General features: G+C 41.3%; 1 protein-coding gene across 1 annotated transcript; it reads left to right on the plus strand.

Annotated features, from left to right (window-relative positions):
* Positions 1–9,075: 9,075 nt before the first annotated feature.
* LOC139383441 (kelch-like protein 28) lies at positions 9,076–18,651 on the plus strand. Its single transcript, XM_071127988.1, has 6 exons — positions 9,076–9,172; positions 10,631–10,891; positions 11,008–11,645; positions 11,796–12,239; positions 13,912–14,120; positions 14,646–18,651. Exons 2-6 carry the CDS (start codon positions 10,631–10,633, stop codon positions 14,807–14,809), a joined length of 1,716 nt encoding a protein of 571 aa, XP_070984089.1. The 5' UTR covers positions 9,076–9,172; the 3' UTR covers positions 14,810–18,651.
* Positions 18,652–18,671: the final 20 nt, after the last annotated feature.

Below are 18,671 nucleotides of genomic sequence, written 5' to 3' on the forward strand. Positions count from 1 at the left end.
TATCCTAGTCTGTCTTAATGAGTGCTAGCATGCTAATAGTACACCCTGCACAACTTTATTAAAACATTTTAGGGGTACGCAAGTTGATAACCATATCAAGTATGTTGCATTGTACATTTCAAACAACATTCCCAGCTAATGAGAGAACAGTCATCAACTTAAGAGAATGAACTAAATTTAACAAGGTTACCTTGGGGCTAATTAAATGGGTGCCAACAAAACAAACTTGTGTTAGAAATTGAAAATCAATTAATACACTATCATTAACACAATGGAAAAATCAAAGTATTTATTATTTAATTATTGAAATAGCATGGGTGACAGAGAAAAACAAATTGGTACAATTTAAGGCCATGTGGCAAACAATAATGCAGGCACTAGGAATGAACAGTTGAAGTCGGAAGTTTACATACACTTAGGTTGGAGTCATAAACTAGTTTTTCAACCACTCCACATTTTTCTTGTGAACAAACTATAGTTTTGGGAAGTCGGTTAGGACATCTACTTTGTGCATGACAAGTAATTTTTCCAACAATTGTTTACAGACAGATTATTTCACTTATAATTCACTGTATCACAATTCCACTGGGTCAGAAGTTTACGTACACTAAGTTGACTGTGCCTTTAAACAGCTTGGAAAATTCCAGAAAATGATGTCATGGCTTTAGAAGCTTCTGGTAGGCTAATTGACATAATTTGAGTCAATTGGAGGTGTACCTGTGGATGTATTTCAAGGCCTACCTTCAAACTCTTTGCTTGACATCATTGCTTGACATCATGGGAAATCAAAAGAAATTAGCCAAGACCTCAGGAAAAAAATGGTAGACCTCCACAAGTCTGGTTCATCCTTGGGAGCAATTTCCAAATGCCTGAAGCTACCACGTTCATTTGTACAAACAATAGTACACATGTATTAAAACCTCTTGGGGCTAGGGGGCAGAATTTTCACTTTTGGATAAATAGCGTGCCCAATTTCAACTTCCTGCTACTCATGCCTAGAATATAAGATATGCATATTATTCATAGATTTGGATAGAAGACACTCTGAAGTTTCTAAAACTGTTTGAATCATGTCTGTGAGTATAACAGAACTTATGTAGCAGGCAAAACCTGAGGACTAACTGTTCAGATTTTTTTTCCCCCCTTCTCTGTTGCCTGATTTGCCATTGCCAAGGGATATTTCTTAAGAACCTGTTTTCAGTTCCTACCGCTTCCATTGGATGTCACCAGTCTTTGGAATTTGGTTGAGGTTATTCCTTTGTGCAATAAAGAAGTAAGCCAACTAGGAACTGGGTAACACTTTTGTGAGTAACGCAAGACGTGAAAAGTAACGCTGGTTTGTTTTCTTCCAGTATTGAAAACAGATTGCCCCGTCTACAATTTGATCGATTATTAACGTTTAAAAATACCCAAAGTTGTATTACAAAAGTAGTTTGAAATATTTTGGCAAAGTTTATAGGCAACTTTTGAAATATTTTGTAGTAAGCTGTTTTTTCTGGATCAAATGCGCTTTATAAATGGACATTTTTGATATATATGGACGGAATTAATCGAACAAAAGGACCAATTGTGATGTTTATGGGACATATTGGAGTGCCAACAAAAGAAGCTCATCAAAGGTAATGCATGTTTTATATTTTATTTCAGCGTTTTGTGTAGCGCCTGCAGGGTTGAAATATGCTAACCCCTTTGTTTACTGCTGGTACTATCATCAGATAATAGCTTCTTATGGTTTCGCCGAAAAGCATTTTAAAAATCTGACATGTTGGATGGATTCACAATGAGTGTAGCTTTAATTGAGTATCTTACATGTGTGATTTAATGAAAGTGTGAATTTTATAGTATTTTATTTGAATCTGGCACTCTGCATTTTCCCTGACAATTGGCCAGTTGAGACATTTGCGTCCCGCCTATCCCAAAGAGGCACCATGGGACCACACAGCCGTCATACAGCTCAGGAAGGAGAGGCGTTCTGTCTCCTAGAGATGAATGTACTTTGGTGCGAAAAAAGGAAATCAATCCCAGAACAACATCAAAGGACCTTGTGAAGATGCTGGAGGAAACAGGTACAACATCATCAATATCTAAAGTAAAACGAGTCCTATATCGACATAATCTGAAAGGCCACTCGGCAAGGAAGAAGCCACTGCTCCAAAACCGCCATAAAAAAGCCAGACTACGGTTTGGAACTGCACATGGGGACAAAGATCATACTTTTTTGGAGAAATGTCCTCTGGTCTGATGAAACATAAAGAGAACTGTTTGGCCATAATGACCATCGTTATGTTTGGAGGAAAAATGGGGATGCTTGCAAGCCGAAGAACACCATCCCAACCGTGAAGCACGGGGGTGGCAGCATCATGTTGTGGGCGTCCTTTGCTGCAGGAGGGACTGGTGTACTTCACAAAATAGATGACATCATGATGAAGGGAAATTATGCACCTATATTGAAGCGACATCTCACGACCTCAGTCAGGAAGTTAAAGCTTGGTCGCAAATGGATCTTCCAAATGGACAATGACCCCAAGCATACTTCCAAAGTTGTGGCAAAATGGCTTAAGGACAACAAAGTAAAGGTATTGGAGTGGCCATCACAAAGCCCTGATCTCAATCCCATAGAAAATTTGTGGGCAGAACTGAAAAAGCATGTGCGAGCAAGGAGGCCTACAAACCTGACTCAGTTACACCAGTTCTGTCAGGCGGAATGGGTCAAAATTCACCCAGCTTATTGTGGGAAGCTTGTGGAAGGCTACCCGAACAGTTTGACCCAAGTTAAACAATTTAAATGCAATGCTACCAAATACATTGAGTGTATGTAAACTTCTGACCCACTGGGAATGTGATGAAAGAAATAAAAGCTGAAATAAATAATTCTCTCTATTATTCTGACATTTCCCATTCTTAAAATAAAGTGGTGATCCTAACACAGGGAATTTTTACTTGGATTAAATGTCAGGAATTGTGAAAAACTAAGTTTAAATGTATTTGGCTAAGGTGTATGTAAACTTCTGACTTCAACTGTAGCTGTGAGCATGGAGTACTTTTATATTATGGAGTACTTTTATATTATGGGGTATTGTGTGTAGATTGGTGAGAAAAAAAAGCTTTTTAATATATTTTCAGTTCAGGCTGTAACACAACAAAGTGTGGAATAAGTCAAGGGGTATAAATACTTTCTGTTGGCACTGTATGTAGTTGTTGTTTGTGTGCGTTTGTACGTTGTAAATGTATGTTTGTTTTTGGTGTAAAAATAAAATATTATAAATGGTGCCAATGAAACATTTACCGTAGGAAGCTAGGCTGGCGTAGGCTACGGATTAGCTTGAATATTTTGGTTAGTAGATATTGTCAAACCGCTCAATCCACTAGTTTATTAGTGACTCATCACACTGACATTTCAGCTGTATCTAATTTTGGCTTGTTTTGGTCAGCCATCAACTGGATGAGTCTCCATTCAGTTTGGTGGAAATTATCCAACCATTATGTAGGGTGGTGGAAATCCCCATCGACTGAGGATGAGAGGTCTCCATTATGTAGATGTGTAAAAATTACATTGAATAATAAACTAAATTTATCAATCTGACTCCAGTATTATGTGAACGCTATAGACCCATAATCGTAATCAGTGGGTATAGTCAAGGTTGCGAGCCTTGCGTCACCACTCGGAATACTATAAAATGCTAGAGTCTATGTTTACCGTTATGCAATTATTAAGTGGCTGAGGAACAAGGAGTTAATATCTTACAATCTATGTCTTAGCATTAAATTATTGACTTAACCTTAACTCAGAGATGCACAATTAGAGACCGAGTATATATGCTATGTATATTGTCAATAATATTAACCATTAGACATATCAAATAATAATTCAAGGAATATTACTCAGAAAGGTGAGGACTACGGTTCATATCCATTTAAAAGTAATCAGATGTATTACAGTTACGCAATAAGAATACAATTAACAAATGGTACATACCAAAAATCTTCACAATAAATATAATACAAAATATCCTAATTCTTAACAGCATATAAAATTAATCACTATGATATACAAAATTACGTCAGGAGATCGGTTTACCAATGACTCCATGATCTAGGTTTAAGCCCAGCTTTTTTTCTTCCAAGAGCACCAAATATCTCCTATCGTCTAATTAATATAACCTTGCATGGCTCAAAACATTAAAACAAAATGCATAAAACTTCACCAGCATTCTCTACAGGTATTCCCAAACTGCCATCGGGGGTACGCCAAATAAAAATGTGATTCACATTAAAAAAAAAAATCCTTCACATTTTCAAACAGTCTATTTATATTCTCCAACGGGGCTATATATTTGGGTGAGGTAGCCTCGTTTCACTGCCAAAAATAAAATTAAACTAGTGTTCAGCGAAATAACAACACAATGTTAAATACAGGTAGCCTAGTCAAATAATTAACATCCAATCACATTAACCGTTACTTTCTGGCAGGAATTCCACTAACGGTCCACATGAGGGAGACATAGTGGAGTGGTAACGCGCTTGCAAGCAGTTGCTCCCGACTCCACTTGGGTACACTGCAGCATCCACCGAGAGGCTCTTAATGCCTAGAGAATGCCTGAAGAGCTTGAAAGATGTTTTGGACACTACAGTGAAAACGGTTAACTTTGTTAATGGGCAGCGACCATGTAACGCTTATTCTTATGTTTAATAAATATATTGTATAGCTTGTGTGTGGCAATTTGAGAGTGCGTTGACCCTGGTGCTAGAGGGGGTACGCAGCTGGAGGTTGAATGTTTGAAGGAGTACGGGACTATAAAAAGTTTGGGAACCACTGCTCTAATCTAATAATCACACCTCAACACTGTATGATAAGAGCACACTCGTGTCGCTCCTCTTTGAACTATCTGCCATCCGACAAACAGAATAATACAGTTTCCCTGTAACAATAAATCCATAGCACTTTCAGTTCAATGAAACATATCAGAATTCATAGCTCTTTATAAACTATTAAAACAATCCAAAAATGATATTTTAATTCACACGAAGGTTAATTTCATCAATTCAAGTTTCATTAGTCGTCACACCTCTCCTGGCGTGACTTCCATGAGACTGCCAGTTGCTAGGTGCTAGTTGCGATTATCACCTTCTCTCATTCTTCCACTACAAGAGGGTTGACTCCAACAACTCTGATGGCAGGAGTTGGAGTCGTTCACCACTAGATTTACCGCCACCTGCAGTTATGGAACGTTTGCTCATGATTATAACTCATTGGCTGATCCCTCCTGATGACCTGGATGGAAATATGTGATCAATCCTTAATCCATAGGAAGTCCTACGCAATGGTGCTGCCCATGCATTTTTTTTAAACTATCAATGTACAGTGATATCTTTGTATTTCACACTACATGAACAAATAGCCAAGTGTATTAAACACATGATATATATATATAAAATATGTACACTGATCTTTCAACAATTTATATACTCTAGCTTGACACCTTGATAAGCTAATTTCCTGATTATGGCTCACCACTCATCATACTGGGTGACTTCAACCTTCCGACGCCTGACTTGGATTAATTTCTTTCCACCTCTTTCTTTCCTTTCCTCTTTTGACCTCACCCTTTCCCAGTCCCCTCCCACTCAAGGCTGCCTGCCTCCCACTCAAGGCTGCCTGCAATGCACTTGACCTCATCTTTACTAGAGGCTGTTTGTCTACTAATCTTGCTGCAATCTTACTGCGATCACTACTTTGTTTCCTTTTCTCTACCTCTCTCCTTCAACGCTACCCACCCGGCCCCTACCCAGATGGTCAGGTATCATCACAATCTTCGCTCTCTCTCTCCCACTACTCTCTCCTCTTCTATCCTAGAATCTATACCTTCTGCTTTAATTTTTCCTCCTGTCTCTGTCTCTTCTACCCTACTCTCCTCCCTTTCCACATCCTTTGACTATTACTGTCCCCTCCCCACCTGCTCTGTGGCTGAGTGACACTGCATGCCCACAGAACAGGGCTGCAGGCAGCTGAGCAAAAATGGAGACAAAATTAAACTTCCGGAGGATCTATAATCCATCCACTCCCTCCTCTCTACCTTCTCTTCCTCTGTATATACTGCTAAAGCTGCTTTCTATCAATCTACATTTCAAACTACTGGTCAAACCCTGGGAAACTCTTTTCCCCATCCCTACTCCCTCTTTGTGACTGACTTTGTCAACCACTTTGAAAAAAAGTTTCAGATGAAATTCTGCGGCTAGTGATGTCCAGCTGCCTGACAACTTGCCCCCTCGACCTCCTCCCTTCTCCAAACCATCTCCGGAGACCTTCTCCCATCCTAACTTACCTCATCAACTCATCCCTGACCACTGGCTCCGTTCCTTCAGACTTCAAGATGGCCAGAGTTGTTTCGCTCTTCAAGAAACCAACACTCGACCCCTCTGACATCAAACTACAGACCAGTATCCCTTCTTTATTTTATTTCCAAAACACTTGAGCGTGCTGTCTTTGACCAACTCTTGTTATCTCTCTCAGAATGATCTTCATAACCAGTCAGGTTTCAAGATGGCTCACTCAACTGAGACCACACGTTTCTGTGTCATGGAGGCTCTCCGCTCTGCCTTAGCTGACGCTCTCTTCTCTGTTCTCATCTTCCTAGAACTATCCTCTGCCTTCTACACCATGAACCATCGGGAACCTCCTCTCCACCTTTTCAGGGCTGGGCTTCTCAGGCTCTGCACACTCCTGGATTTCATCCTACCTGCCAGGTTGCTCCTACCAGGTGACATGGAGAGGATCTGTGTCTGCACTACGTGCTGTCACTACTGGTGTCACCCAGGGCTCCGTTCTAGGCCCTCTCCTCTTTTCTTTATACACCAAATCACTTGACTCTGTCATATTCTCACATGGTCTCTCCTATTATGGCTATTTGGATGATATTAAACTGATTTTCTGCTTCCCCCTTCTGACACCCAGGTGGCGACAAGCTTAGTGGTTAGAGCGTTGGACTAGTAACCAAGAGGTTGCAAGTTCAAACCCCCGAGCTGACAAGGTACAAATCTGTCGTTCTGCCCCTGAACAGGCAGTTAACCCACTGTTCCTAGGCCGTCATTGAAAATAAGAATTTGTTCTTAACTGACTTGCCTAGTAAATAAGTAAAATATATATATATTTTTTTAAATCTCTGTGTGCCTGGCAGACATCTTAGCTTGGATGTTGGCCCACCACCTCAAGCTCAACCTCAACTAGACAGAGCTTCTCTTCCTCCCGGGAAGAACTACCCGCTCCAAGACCTCTCCATCACAGTTGACAACTCCATGATGTCCCCCTTCCAGAGTACAAAGAACCCTGTCGTTCTCTGCAAACATCAAATCAGTGACTCGCTCTTGCAGGTTCATGCTCTACAAAATCCATTGAGTACGACCTGTCCTCACACAGGAAGCGGGCAGGTCCTAATCAAGGCACTTGGATTCCTTTGTCTGGACAACTGCAACTCTTTGTTGGCTGGGTTCCGCACTTGTGCCATGAAACCCCTGCAACTTATCCAGAACACCGCAGCCGGCCTAGTGTTCAAACTGAGTTTAAATGTATTTGGCTAAGGTGTATGTAATCTTCCGACTTCAACTGTAAGTATTCAAACCCTTTACTCAGTACATTGTTGAAGCACCTATGGCAGCGATTACAGCCTCGGTTATTCATGGATATGACGCTACAAACATGGCACACCTCTATTTGTGGAGTTTCTCCCATTCTTCTCTGTAGATCCTCTCAAGCTCTGTCAGGTTGGATGGGGAGCTTGCTGCACAGCTATTTTCAGGTTACTGAGGAGTGGCTTCTGTCTGGCCACTCTACCATAAAGGCCTGATTGGTGGAGTGCTGCAGAGATGGTTGTCCTTCTGGAAGGTTCTCCCACAGAGGAACTCTGCAGCTTTGTCAGAGTGACCATCGGGTTCTTGGCCACCACTATGACCAAGGCCCTTCTCCCCCGATTGCTCAGTTTGGCCTGGCAGCGAGCTCTAGGAAGAGACTTGGTGGTTCCAAACTTCTTCCATTTAAGCATGATGGAAGCCACTGTGTTCTTGGGGACCTTCAATGCTGCAGAAATGTTTGGTAACCTTCTCCAGATCTGTGCCTCGACACAATCCTGTCTCGGAGCTCTACGGACAATTCCTTCGATCTCGTGGCTTGTTTTTTGCTCTGACATGCACAGTCAACTGTGGGGCATTATATAGACAGGTGTATGCCTTTACAAATCATGTTCAATCAATTTGGTTTACCACAGGTACATTTGCTAATATTTCTAAAAACCTTTTTTTGCCTTGTCATTAAGGGGGATTGTGTGTAGATTGATGAGGATATTTTATTTATTTAATCCATAGAATAAGGCTCTAACGTGGGTTCCCGAGTGGTGTGGTGGTCTAAGGCACTGCATTTCAGTGCTAGAGGTGTCACTACAGACCCTGGTTTGATTCCATGTATCACAACCAGCCGTGATTGGGAGTCCCATAGGTTGGCGCACAATTGGCTCAGCGTCGTCTGGGTTATTGTTTGGCCGGGGTAGACCATCTTTGTAAATAAGAATTTAACTGACTTGCCTGGTTAAGGAAAAAAATATATATATATGGAAAATGTCAAGGGGTCTGAATACTTTCCGATGGCACTGTATATCATAACTGTTCTTGTTCAAATACGTTTATAAATGACTAATTGTGATATTGTAGCCCTTCTAATGACTATGTTGATACCAGCAGAGCCTCATATATTGATTTGCTGGGCACCTCTGCTGGGAAACAGAGGGAGTGCAACTTCTACCATAAAGCTACTGTACATTTGTCAATTTAGCGAATTGACAAAGTATTACACTATTTCATCATACCAAATTAAAATTGGGATTTCTTTATGTTGATATTTGTATTTTATTTTCATGACTCCTAGTTGGTTGTTGCCTTCTTTCCGTTCTAACTTGTATGATGTACTATGGTTGTGTATAAAAAAAGATTATCAATGGCAATGTGTGCAAAATAGCTACAAATATAACATTCCTTTAGAAGTACCCTGCTTGCTCCTAAAAATTACGCAGCATAAAGTGTTTGGTTTTTGTTTTCCTGACAGACGCTGGGGTTCCTGCAGTTTCTGGATTGTACTCCGCTGCTGCAATAAAACAGATCTTGTCGGCACATCTGACGCTCAACACAGGTTTGTCTAGCTTGCATAGTGTTGAACATTTTTTGAAGATATTTAGCTAGTAGCTATCACACGTTACAATAGATAGCACTCAACAAGCTGGAGATCAATGTTTAGCTTGATTAGTACTGTTTTTATTTTAGCAGCAACAGTGTACTGGCTTCGTGGTAATGCATTGGAAATAACACCCTTGTTGCTAGCTAAATTAATTTCTCACACGATGCCTCAAACATCCGATAGCCCGGTTATTGCAGGCTACGCATTATTACTAGCTATATTATAAAATGCAAGCAATATTCATCAGCTAGTCTGAAAAATCAGAACAGTAATTTTGTAGCTTGCAAGGCTGTTGCTATTTATGCTAAATGGGCCGACGTCGCGAAGGCAGCTACTGATACTATCCAGATTAGCTAACTAAACTAGTAGGGTTCATTATACACCTTTGCTAGTCGCTAAACAGATGACGTTACCCTTGAGAAATGTAATGTTAATATTTTACATTGGTATTCATTACAGGTCCTCGACAAGTTTTGAAAGGATTGGAGCACCGATATTTGGCAAATAGATGCTGTTGTTGTGCTAAACTGTTAGCAAGCTTGCTCGCTCAGTTTAGTTATAGCTAAGCAATGGTAGACTAGCTAGTTTGCTGACAACATTTGACAGCTAGCTAACGGAGCCTTGCGGTTTTGAGGCGTCGCTCAAGCTTGGTCGAAATATGCTTTGAAGATGCAAAGCTACTAGCATAGCCAAATATACTACCGTAGCTAGATGGCAATGTTTGACAGATTTAAGAACTCTGCCATAGCTACATCTTACATTTTAATATTATTTAGTAACTGGGGTTATTATTAGCTAGTTGGCCAGATAACTAGCTAGCTAGATGAAACTTGCTCAACTCTTGCGATTTAAGGGAGCTAAACTGTACGCATTCAATAGTGAAAGAACACGTCTTTACTAAAGGATTATCAAGGCAAACTGAATTCTTGTTGATATACATATTTTTCACCGTTTTGTAAAAATAAATAAAAGGCTGCTTAGATTTTCAGTTGCAGTGTCATCTGTTATCAGGCCATTTTTTTAAATGCCATTCCCTACTCATCAGATTTAGCTAATTCGCATCCCTGATATGATACGATGAAACTTGTAGACACACACTCAGATATATTGTATGTTGTACTTCATTAACTATAGCATAAACCATATTGGCATGACTTAGGTGGCTCACGTGTTTACCTTGCTAGATACTGCAAGTCAATTCAGTCCTTCCCTTAGATTTGACCTGGAGAGGGAATTGTTGTCTTGAGTTTCCTCCTCCACTTGTCTATAGTTCTGTATTTTGGTTTCATGAAATTGATGCTGTTATCAGGCTGTCCTGCAACTTTACATGGGGATTATGCTGCAACAATGTCTATTTAAACTGTACGTGTCCCTTACATTTGACTGCATGGTAATGTGTGTTTTTTTCCAAAGATGGACCAGCAGGCCCAGTCCTATATGCTTGCCAGTCTGACGCGGCCCCACTCTGAGCAGCTGTTGCAAGGCCTCCAGCTGTTGCGGCAGGACCATGAGCTGTGCGACATTGTGCTGCGCGTGGGTGAATGCAAGATCCATGCCCACAAAGTGGTGCTGGCGAGCATCAGCCCCTACTTCAAGGCCATGTTCACGGGCAACCTGTCAGAGAAGGAGACCTCTGAGGTGGAGTTTCAGTGCATTGACGAGGCTGCGCTACAGGTAATGCTCATTTAAGCTCATTGTCATCATTTGGAAGATTCCACTCTGTTTCCTAAAAGCACACTTTGTCTGGCTTTTTAATAGCATGATTGTGTTTTTTATTTCTCCTCCTGTAGGCAATCGTTGAGTATGCCTACACTGGCACGGTATTCATCTCACAGGAAAGAGTGGAGTCCCTATTGCCAGCTGCTAACTTGCTCCAGGTCAAGCTGGTGCTGAAGGAGTGCTGCTCCTTCTTAGAGAGTCAGCTAGATGCTGGGAACTGTATAGGCATCTCACGCTTTGCTGAGACCTATGGCTGCCATGATCTCTGCCTGGCTGCCACTAAATTCATCTGTCAGAATTTTGAAGAGGTGTGCCTGACAGAGGAGTTCTTTGAGTTGACACGGGCGGAATTGGATGAAATAGTGTCAAATGACTGTCTGAAGGTGGTAACGGAAGAGACTGTGTTCTACGCCCTGGAGTCGTGGATCAAGTACGATGTGACTGAGCGGCAGCAGCACCTAGCTCAGCTACTGCACTGTGTCCGTTTGCCTTTCCTCAGCGTTAAGTTCCTCACCCGCCTCTACGAGGCCAACCACCTTATCCGGGATGACCACGCCTGCAAGCACCTCCTCAATGAGGCCCTCAAATACCATTTCATGCCTGAGCACCGGCTCTCCTACCAGACGGTGTTGTCCACAAGGCCACGCTGTGCTGCCAAAGTGCTCCTTGCTGTGGGAGGCAAGGCTGGACTCTTTGCCACCCTCGAGAGGTAATGCTGAGCCCCAAACAGAATCATTCAAAACTGTTTGTCAACCCCCCCCCACCTCTTTAAAAAAAAAAAAAAAATGTAGATTCTTAATTTGTTTCATGTGAATTAGAAAGAAATTGAACAAATGTAACTTATTTCTTTCTCTCGTAGCATGGAAATGTACTTCCCTCAAACTGATTCATGGATTGGGCTTGCCCCTCTTAGTGTGCCCCGCTATGAGTTTGGAGTGGCAGTGTTGGACCAGAAGGTGTATGTGGTGGGTGGTATCGCCACACACATGCGACAGGGCATTAGCTATCGGAGACATGAGAGCACAGTGGAGAGCTGGGACCCTGACAGCAACACGTGGTCCACAGTGGAGCGCATGGCAGAGTGTCGCAGCACCCTGGGGGTGGTGGTCTTGGCTGGGGAGCTCTATGCCCTGGGGGGCTATGATGGCCAGTACTACCTACAGTCTGTAGAAAAATATGTCCCCAAGGTGAAGGAGTGGCAGCCTGTGGCACCTATGACCAAGTCACGCAGCTGCTTTGCCACGGCTGTGCTGGATGGCATGGTCTATGCCATTGGTGGCTATGGCCCCGCCCATATGAACAGGTACGTTTTCACTTCATCTAGCCAATCTGCGGTGGTATTTTTCACAGGCTTTGCTCATGAGGGTTCCAATAGACTTTTGAAATACTAGGTCTACTTCAAAACCTGCCATCAACCTTTTTGTTCGTTGACCGTTTTCACATCAGAAAGGTTATTTATGGTCGACCCCACAACCTTTGAATGCTTTGATCCATCCATTCAAAGAGTTTCAGCCCCCTGCTCTGTTACTAGCCTGCGGTGCCACCCATATTCTGTAAAAACAGGATTTGTTGTCTTCTACTCAGATGGTTATACAGTGCCCTCTGTAATTATTGGAACAGTGAAGCATTTTTTCTTCTTTTGGCCCTATACTTTAAAAGATGGGATTTGAAATCAAGCAATGACTACGAGGTTAAAGTGCAGATCGTCAGCTTTTTTATTTGTGGGGATTTTCACCTTTTAGAAATTACAGCACTTTGTGTAGATCGCCCCCCTCCCATTTTAGGGGAGCAAAAGTATTGGGACAAATTCACTTGTGTATTAAAAAGGTTAGTATTTGGTCCTATATTTATAACACGCAATGACTACGTCAAGTCTGTGATGCTGCATTTGTTTATTTTGTTTCAGATTATTTTGTGCCCAATAGAAATGGAATGGTAAATAATGTACTGTCATTTTGTAGTCACTTTTATTGTTTCTAAACACTTCTATGTGGATGCTACCATGACTACAGATAATCCTGAATGAATAATGATGAGTGACAAAGTTAGATGCAGAAATATCATACTACCATATTCTATTCTTATTTACAATAAAAGTGACTCCAAAATGATACACTATATTATTTACCATTAATTTCTATTGGGCAAAAAATAATCTGAAACACAACCAAAAAAAACAGCAAATGCATCCAACAAATTTGTAGAGTCGACACGCTTGATGTAGTCATTGTGTGCTATGAATATGGGATCAAATACTTTTTACTACTATAATACACAAGTGTCCCAATTCTTTTGCTCCCCTAATATAGGGGGACTGCTGTAATATCTAAATGGTTCACCTGATATGGATGAAAATACCCTCAAATGAAAGCTGACAGTCTGCACTTTAACCTCGTAGTCATTGTTTGATTTCAAATCCCAACTTTTAAAGTATAGAACCAAAAGAAGGAATTGACCCAATAATTACAGCGGGCACTGTAGTTGCTTTCATAGAATAAGTGCTGGCTTGCTGGTTAGACCTCTGTTGTTGACTAGAGGGATGTGTTACAGTTTCCTTGACTCCCCAAACCCCTCAGGAGAATGTGTTTGGACAGGGAAGCTGTGGGGACTTATTTGTTCCAAGGTAATTCCCAAATTGACAGTTTTCCGACAACGTTGTCAAGGTTTTCATCGCTTTGATATTGCCAGAAAAATATAGGACTGGAATAGATGGCCTCGTTAAATGGGGCTGCATTGGTTTGAGATGACAATGGCACAGCTATATAATGTCTAAGAACAAAAAATAGCAATAGTGAATTGTATTGGCTTTGATACAGGAAAAAGTGAGTCAGTCATTTTATGATGGCTATAATTCCTGCTACTGTACTAACCTGTTTAAAAAGACAGCAGTGATATTGTCAATGTACAGTATGACTATAACTGTGCCACTTGAAGGACAGTGTTTAATTTATTAACTGTGTCTTTCTACTGTGCAGTGTGGAGCGGTACGATCCCAGCAAGGATGCCTGGGAAATGGTAGCCCCCATGGCAGACAAACGGATCAATTTTGCCGTGGGTGTCATGCTAGGGTTCATATTTGTGGTTGGGGGACACAATGGGGTATCTCATCTGTCCAGCATTGAGAGGTTTGACCCACACCAGAACCAGTGGACAGCCTGTCGGCCCATGAATGAACCACGCACAGGTGAGTTGGGAAATTACTTTTATTTTTGTATTTCACCTTCATTTAACCAGGTAGGCAAGTTGAGAACAAGTTCTCATTTACAACTGCGACCTGGCCAAGATAAAGCATAGCAGTGTGAACAGACAACAACACAGTTACACATGGAGTAAACAATTAGTCAATAACACAGTAGAGAAAAAAAGGAGTCTATATACATTGTGTACAAAAGGCTTGAGGGAGGTAGGTGAATAATTACCATTTAGCAGATTAACACTGGAGTGATAAATGATCAGATGGTCATGTGCAGGTAGAGATACTGGTGTGCAAAACAGCAGAAAAGTAAATAAATAAAAACAGTATGGGGATGAGGTAGGTAAATTGGGTGGGCTATTTACAGATGGACTATGTATAGCTGCAGCGATCGGTTAGCTGCTCAGATAGCAGATGTTTAAAGTTGGTGAGGGAGAGAGAGGTTTATGTTGATGCTGGGAAGTTGACCTATTATTCCTGGCCAGGAATAACCATTTATAATATTTATCTTCCCAGGGGTTGGCTCCGCGATCGTGGACAACTATCTCTATGTGGTGGGTGGTCACTCGGGATCATCCTACCTGAACACTGTCCAGCGATACGACCCCATCACAGACAGCTGGCTGGACTCAAGCGGCATGATGTACTGCCGCTGTAACTTTGGCATGACTGCTCTTTGACCCATGGCACCCCTGGGTAGGACTCCTTAAGAAGACTTAGACAAAAGGCTCTTTTTTTTCTTTCTTCCCTCCATTCATCGCCAAGAGGCTGAGGAGGCCTCCACACTGCTGTGGATCCCAGAGAGAGAGAGAGCTTGTTGCTGGATGAATGAGCCCGGCTGGCACCAGGGAACCACAGATGGCCAGAGTGAAAGGGTCTGGGTGGAGGAGAGGAGCAGATCACCATGAATCTTGTCACAGAGAAGAGATGACTGCTGCTAGACCACAATGACAACTTTTCACAGGACCGTGGGTGAAAACTGTCACTTTTTTTTAATTGTAGACTTTTTTTATTTTGTTCATTTGTTTATTTTTTTCTGCTATGAGCAGAACATGTTCCAGTTTTTTTTTTTTTTCTCCACTAGATCTTTAAAGTATGTGTGTGGCGCAGAGTGTCTGTATGCTTGTGAGTAGACGCATGATTGTTCTTCTGTGTCTGTGTGCAGGACTAAAGCTCAGGCAAGGTGATCGGCTCACAGTTTGAAATGTCTGCATCTAAATCAGTGCTTCACAAAGAGAGATCTGAATATTTATATTCACTTAAAGGGCTGCCTTTTTTTTCTCTGTAAATAGTTTAAATTAAAAGAAATGTATAGATATGAATATCCTCTAGTGCATTGCCTGTAAATGTTTTTTTGCACTGGGTTACTAGTTATGCTGTGTGTGTATACATGTATTTGATTCAAGGGTTGAGGTTGTGAAGGATTAACAAACCCCACTGAATTCGCTTGAGAGTACTTGCCACCTGTCTTTCATCCTCGGAGCAATTGATAAATCCCCATCTTACGGCTTCTGTTACATCTTCCTGAGGTAGGGTCACACTTCATCCCTCTTCATAAGTATTGAAGTTATCCTGTCCTGCTTTTCACTGCTGGGTTTGTACACAATACTAACTGGTGCTATTAGGATTCAGCTGTTGTCTGTGTTGCCTCAATGTATCAGGTTTCTTTTATTTGTTCTTCTGTGTTGTTGTAGATGTTGGTTGTGCATCAAAATGCCCCCATGCTATAAAGCAGTGTCTTGCTAGAAGGCAAGCTTGTGACTGGAATACCTCAACCACCAGTCTTTACTTTGAGCCCCGTTTTTAAATTGGACTCGTTAGGTACCATCTATGGATCCATTTATGATCTGATGCTTTCCCTCTTGAGCCCCACTGCTGTCATTCGTTTAGCGATAGTTTGTCTGAAACATTGTCCCTGCATTATGAAGTAGTGGATCTGGTTGTATGGCTCACTGCCAATTTCCTCACAAAGAATGTCTGAGATTGTTGGTCTCTAATGGGTTAGGAAGAAGCCTAGCGGTTAAGAGTGTTGGGCCAGTAACCGAAAGGTCACTGGTTTGAATCCTTGAGCCGACTAGGGGAAAAATCTCTGAGTAAGGCACTTAACCCTAATTGCTCCTACAAGTCGTTCTGGATAAGAGTGTCTGCAAAATGCCTAAAATGTAATGACCCCTACACCCCCGCTCTCTGCTTGCTCTGATGAAGCATGTGTGAGAAGCCACATGTGGCCAAGGTCTTCCTGAGGAGCTCAGGCAAGAGTAAATATACACAGCCTTGTGAAGTGCCAAAAGATGACCTGCTTTCACAAGTCTGGTGTAACTTTCTCCTGTGTGCCAGAATCAAAAGGGTTATTTTCACTGCTAATGCATAGTACGTGTGACATTCTGTCATATGGATGGGGTGGATATGGAGCAGTAAGGGCTGTGTTCTATGTCAAGCAAAATTGTCACTGTCACAGAGAGAGACATGGCAGAGAGACATGGCAGACAGACAAGGGCATGGAGACATGACTGAGCTCAAAGCGCTCGCCTGGGTTAATGGCTGCAGGCCGAGTCTGGGTGTTGTATCCTTGGGGCCACGCTGAAGGACAGGTAACATGAGACTATAGATCAAGAAACTCAGTCCCTGTTGTTGGTCCAGAGTGTAAGAGCAGTTTCCTTGTATTGTACATTTTATAGATGTTTGCGCATGAGGAAAACTTAAAGGGAGCTCTGCATTGCACTTACCGGACTTATTGATGAGTGGTGCAATTTCAATTTGTACATAGGTCTCAATTTAGGTTCATGGAATTTAAACAATGCAATACATTTGTGGATAATTATTTTTGCTTTGAATTTAGCCTCAAAAGTCAAGGCGTATCATTGCTGTGACGTTATCACACGTTTTATATTGTCTGAAAGACCACCACCGTTTAAACCTTTTGTCTCTGTTTTCCCCATCCCACTTTGCATCGTTTGCTCTCATCTTTGAAGAGCCATTAACAATGTTGTGCAAGTCAATTCACATGTACTGAGGAAAGTTTGCAGACAATCAAATGGATTGTATTCCAGTAAAAATTCCAGTTTGCATGTAATGTAAGATTGGCACAAGACTGACTGTATGGGTCTTGCTCTAAGCCATCTGATCTAGTTACTCACCAGAGAGCAGCCTTGCAGTTACAGTGCTGTGTTGTGTTCCATTTACACACTTGGCAATTGTGATTACCTATACTCTTTAGCTCTTACCCTCTAAACGTTACCTTAGACGTAATAAATTAAGATCAAGGGAAGCTCCCCCCCAAACAAACATCTTAAGACTGTTTATTCTTGCTCTAGCAATAAGAGACCATTGTCAGCATCTCAGCAGTATGAGAGCTTGTCTGAACAAGCATGCAAGTTCTTCACTTGACTTATCTTCTTTAAATGCTGATGGTTGAATCTTAGGTGATGTTAAATTGCCTTTAAAAGTGAATTTATTACTAAAACAAGTTGTTTCATGGTTAGACCTGCTGCTGTTTTTTCCCCCATCTTGGAATAGTGGGCTTTAACATTTCACAGTGGAAACATCTAAATTAATCTACGATTGCAAAAAAAGGTTTACGCTGCCGTGAGGTGGAAGTAAATATGCCATTTCAACCTGCATGAATGTACAGCTCCTATTCACATAACCATGAATTGGTTTTCATTTTCTTCAATGTCCTTCGTATGAATAATCAACGCAAATCCAACATATTGCAATAGGTGAAATATGACATCCTAAGAACTTAGTGCACATAGTATAAAATGAACTAATACTGTATTACATTAACCATTTTAATTGAATAGTCTTTTCCCTTTTAGATTTTCTTGCAATTGGGCTTTTCTGTTTAAATTCTTGATATTAGGCATTTGTCCATCCACAACATCTTGGGAGGATGAGCCAGAGTGAAAATCACGCAGGCATGATTGTCTGCAGCTGCCATTCATTGTCAAGCATTTGATACTACTACTACATTTTGAAAGATGTTATCCTTGGGGATATTGAAGACATACATTTTAGGGATGAATGTATACAGACTTAGTCTTTACTGTGCTGTGGAGGGACATTTTTTGACCATACGTGGAATCTGAAAACGTGAAACTGCAAAATGAAGGGATGTATAGCTAAATGTTAATTTTTTTCAAAGAAAAATAAGTGTACTTTTATCATGCCCTAACCATGTCTTGTTTTGCCACCACTCACCAAAGTGCTTGTTTTACTTATGAATGCAGAGGGAATACTAAAATCAAGTCTGGAGGAAGTCATTTGAAACTGATGTCAATGTTAGCCAAATTATCTCTGCTTCTTTTACATTTCTCATGAGTGTCTGAACTGGCTTAAGGTGAAAATGTTGAATTCTATATCCTGTGGATTATTACTGGAACTACAAGAACCTTGATGTAGAAGCAGTATTTTTGTTTCCAAAATGTTATCATGCTTTGATTGAACATACATTTTAGCCAGTTTGTGTGTGCCGTTGTACCGAGTTAAAATGAATAAATGCCTGCCTTAAAGGCACGCTGTTCTTTGGCTCTTGTTTCTTAG

The sequence above is a fragment of the Oncorhynchus clarkii genome, chromosome 25 (genome assembly GCF_045791955.1).
Source record: "Oncorhynchus clarkii lewisi isolate Uvic-CL-2024 chromosome 25, UVic_Ocla_1.0, whole genome shotgun sequence".
Lineage (NCBI taxonomy): Eukaryota > Metazoa > Chordata > Actinopteri > Salmoniformes > Salmonidae > Oncorhynchus > Oncorhynchus clarkii.

What these genes read in the sequence shown, in the direction of transcription:
- LOC139383441 (XM_071127988.1), top strand. Translation starts at nt 10,631, where the DNA reads ATGGACCAGCAGGCCCAGTCCTATATGCTTGCCAGTCTGACGCGGCCC. An exon ending in TTGACGAGGCTGCGCTACAG is followed by an intron (nt 10,892 to 11,007) that starts GTAATGCTCATT and finishes CTCCTCCTGTAG; the next exon opens with GCAATCGTTGAGTATGCCTA. An exon ending in GGCCCCGCCCATATGAACAG is followed by an intron (nt 12,240 to 13,911) that starts GTACGTTTTCAC and finishes TCTACTGTGCAG; the next exon opens with TGTGGAGCGGTACGATCCCA.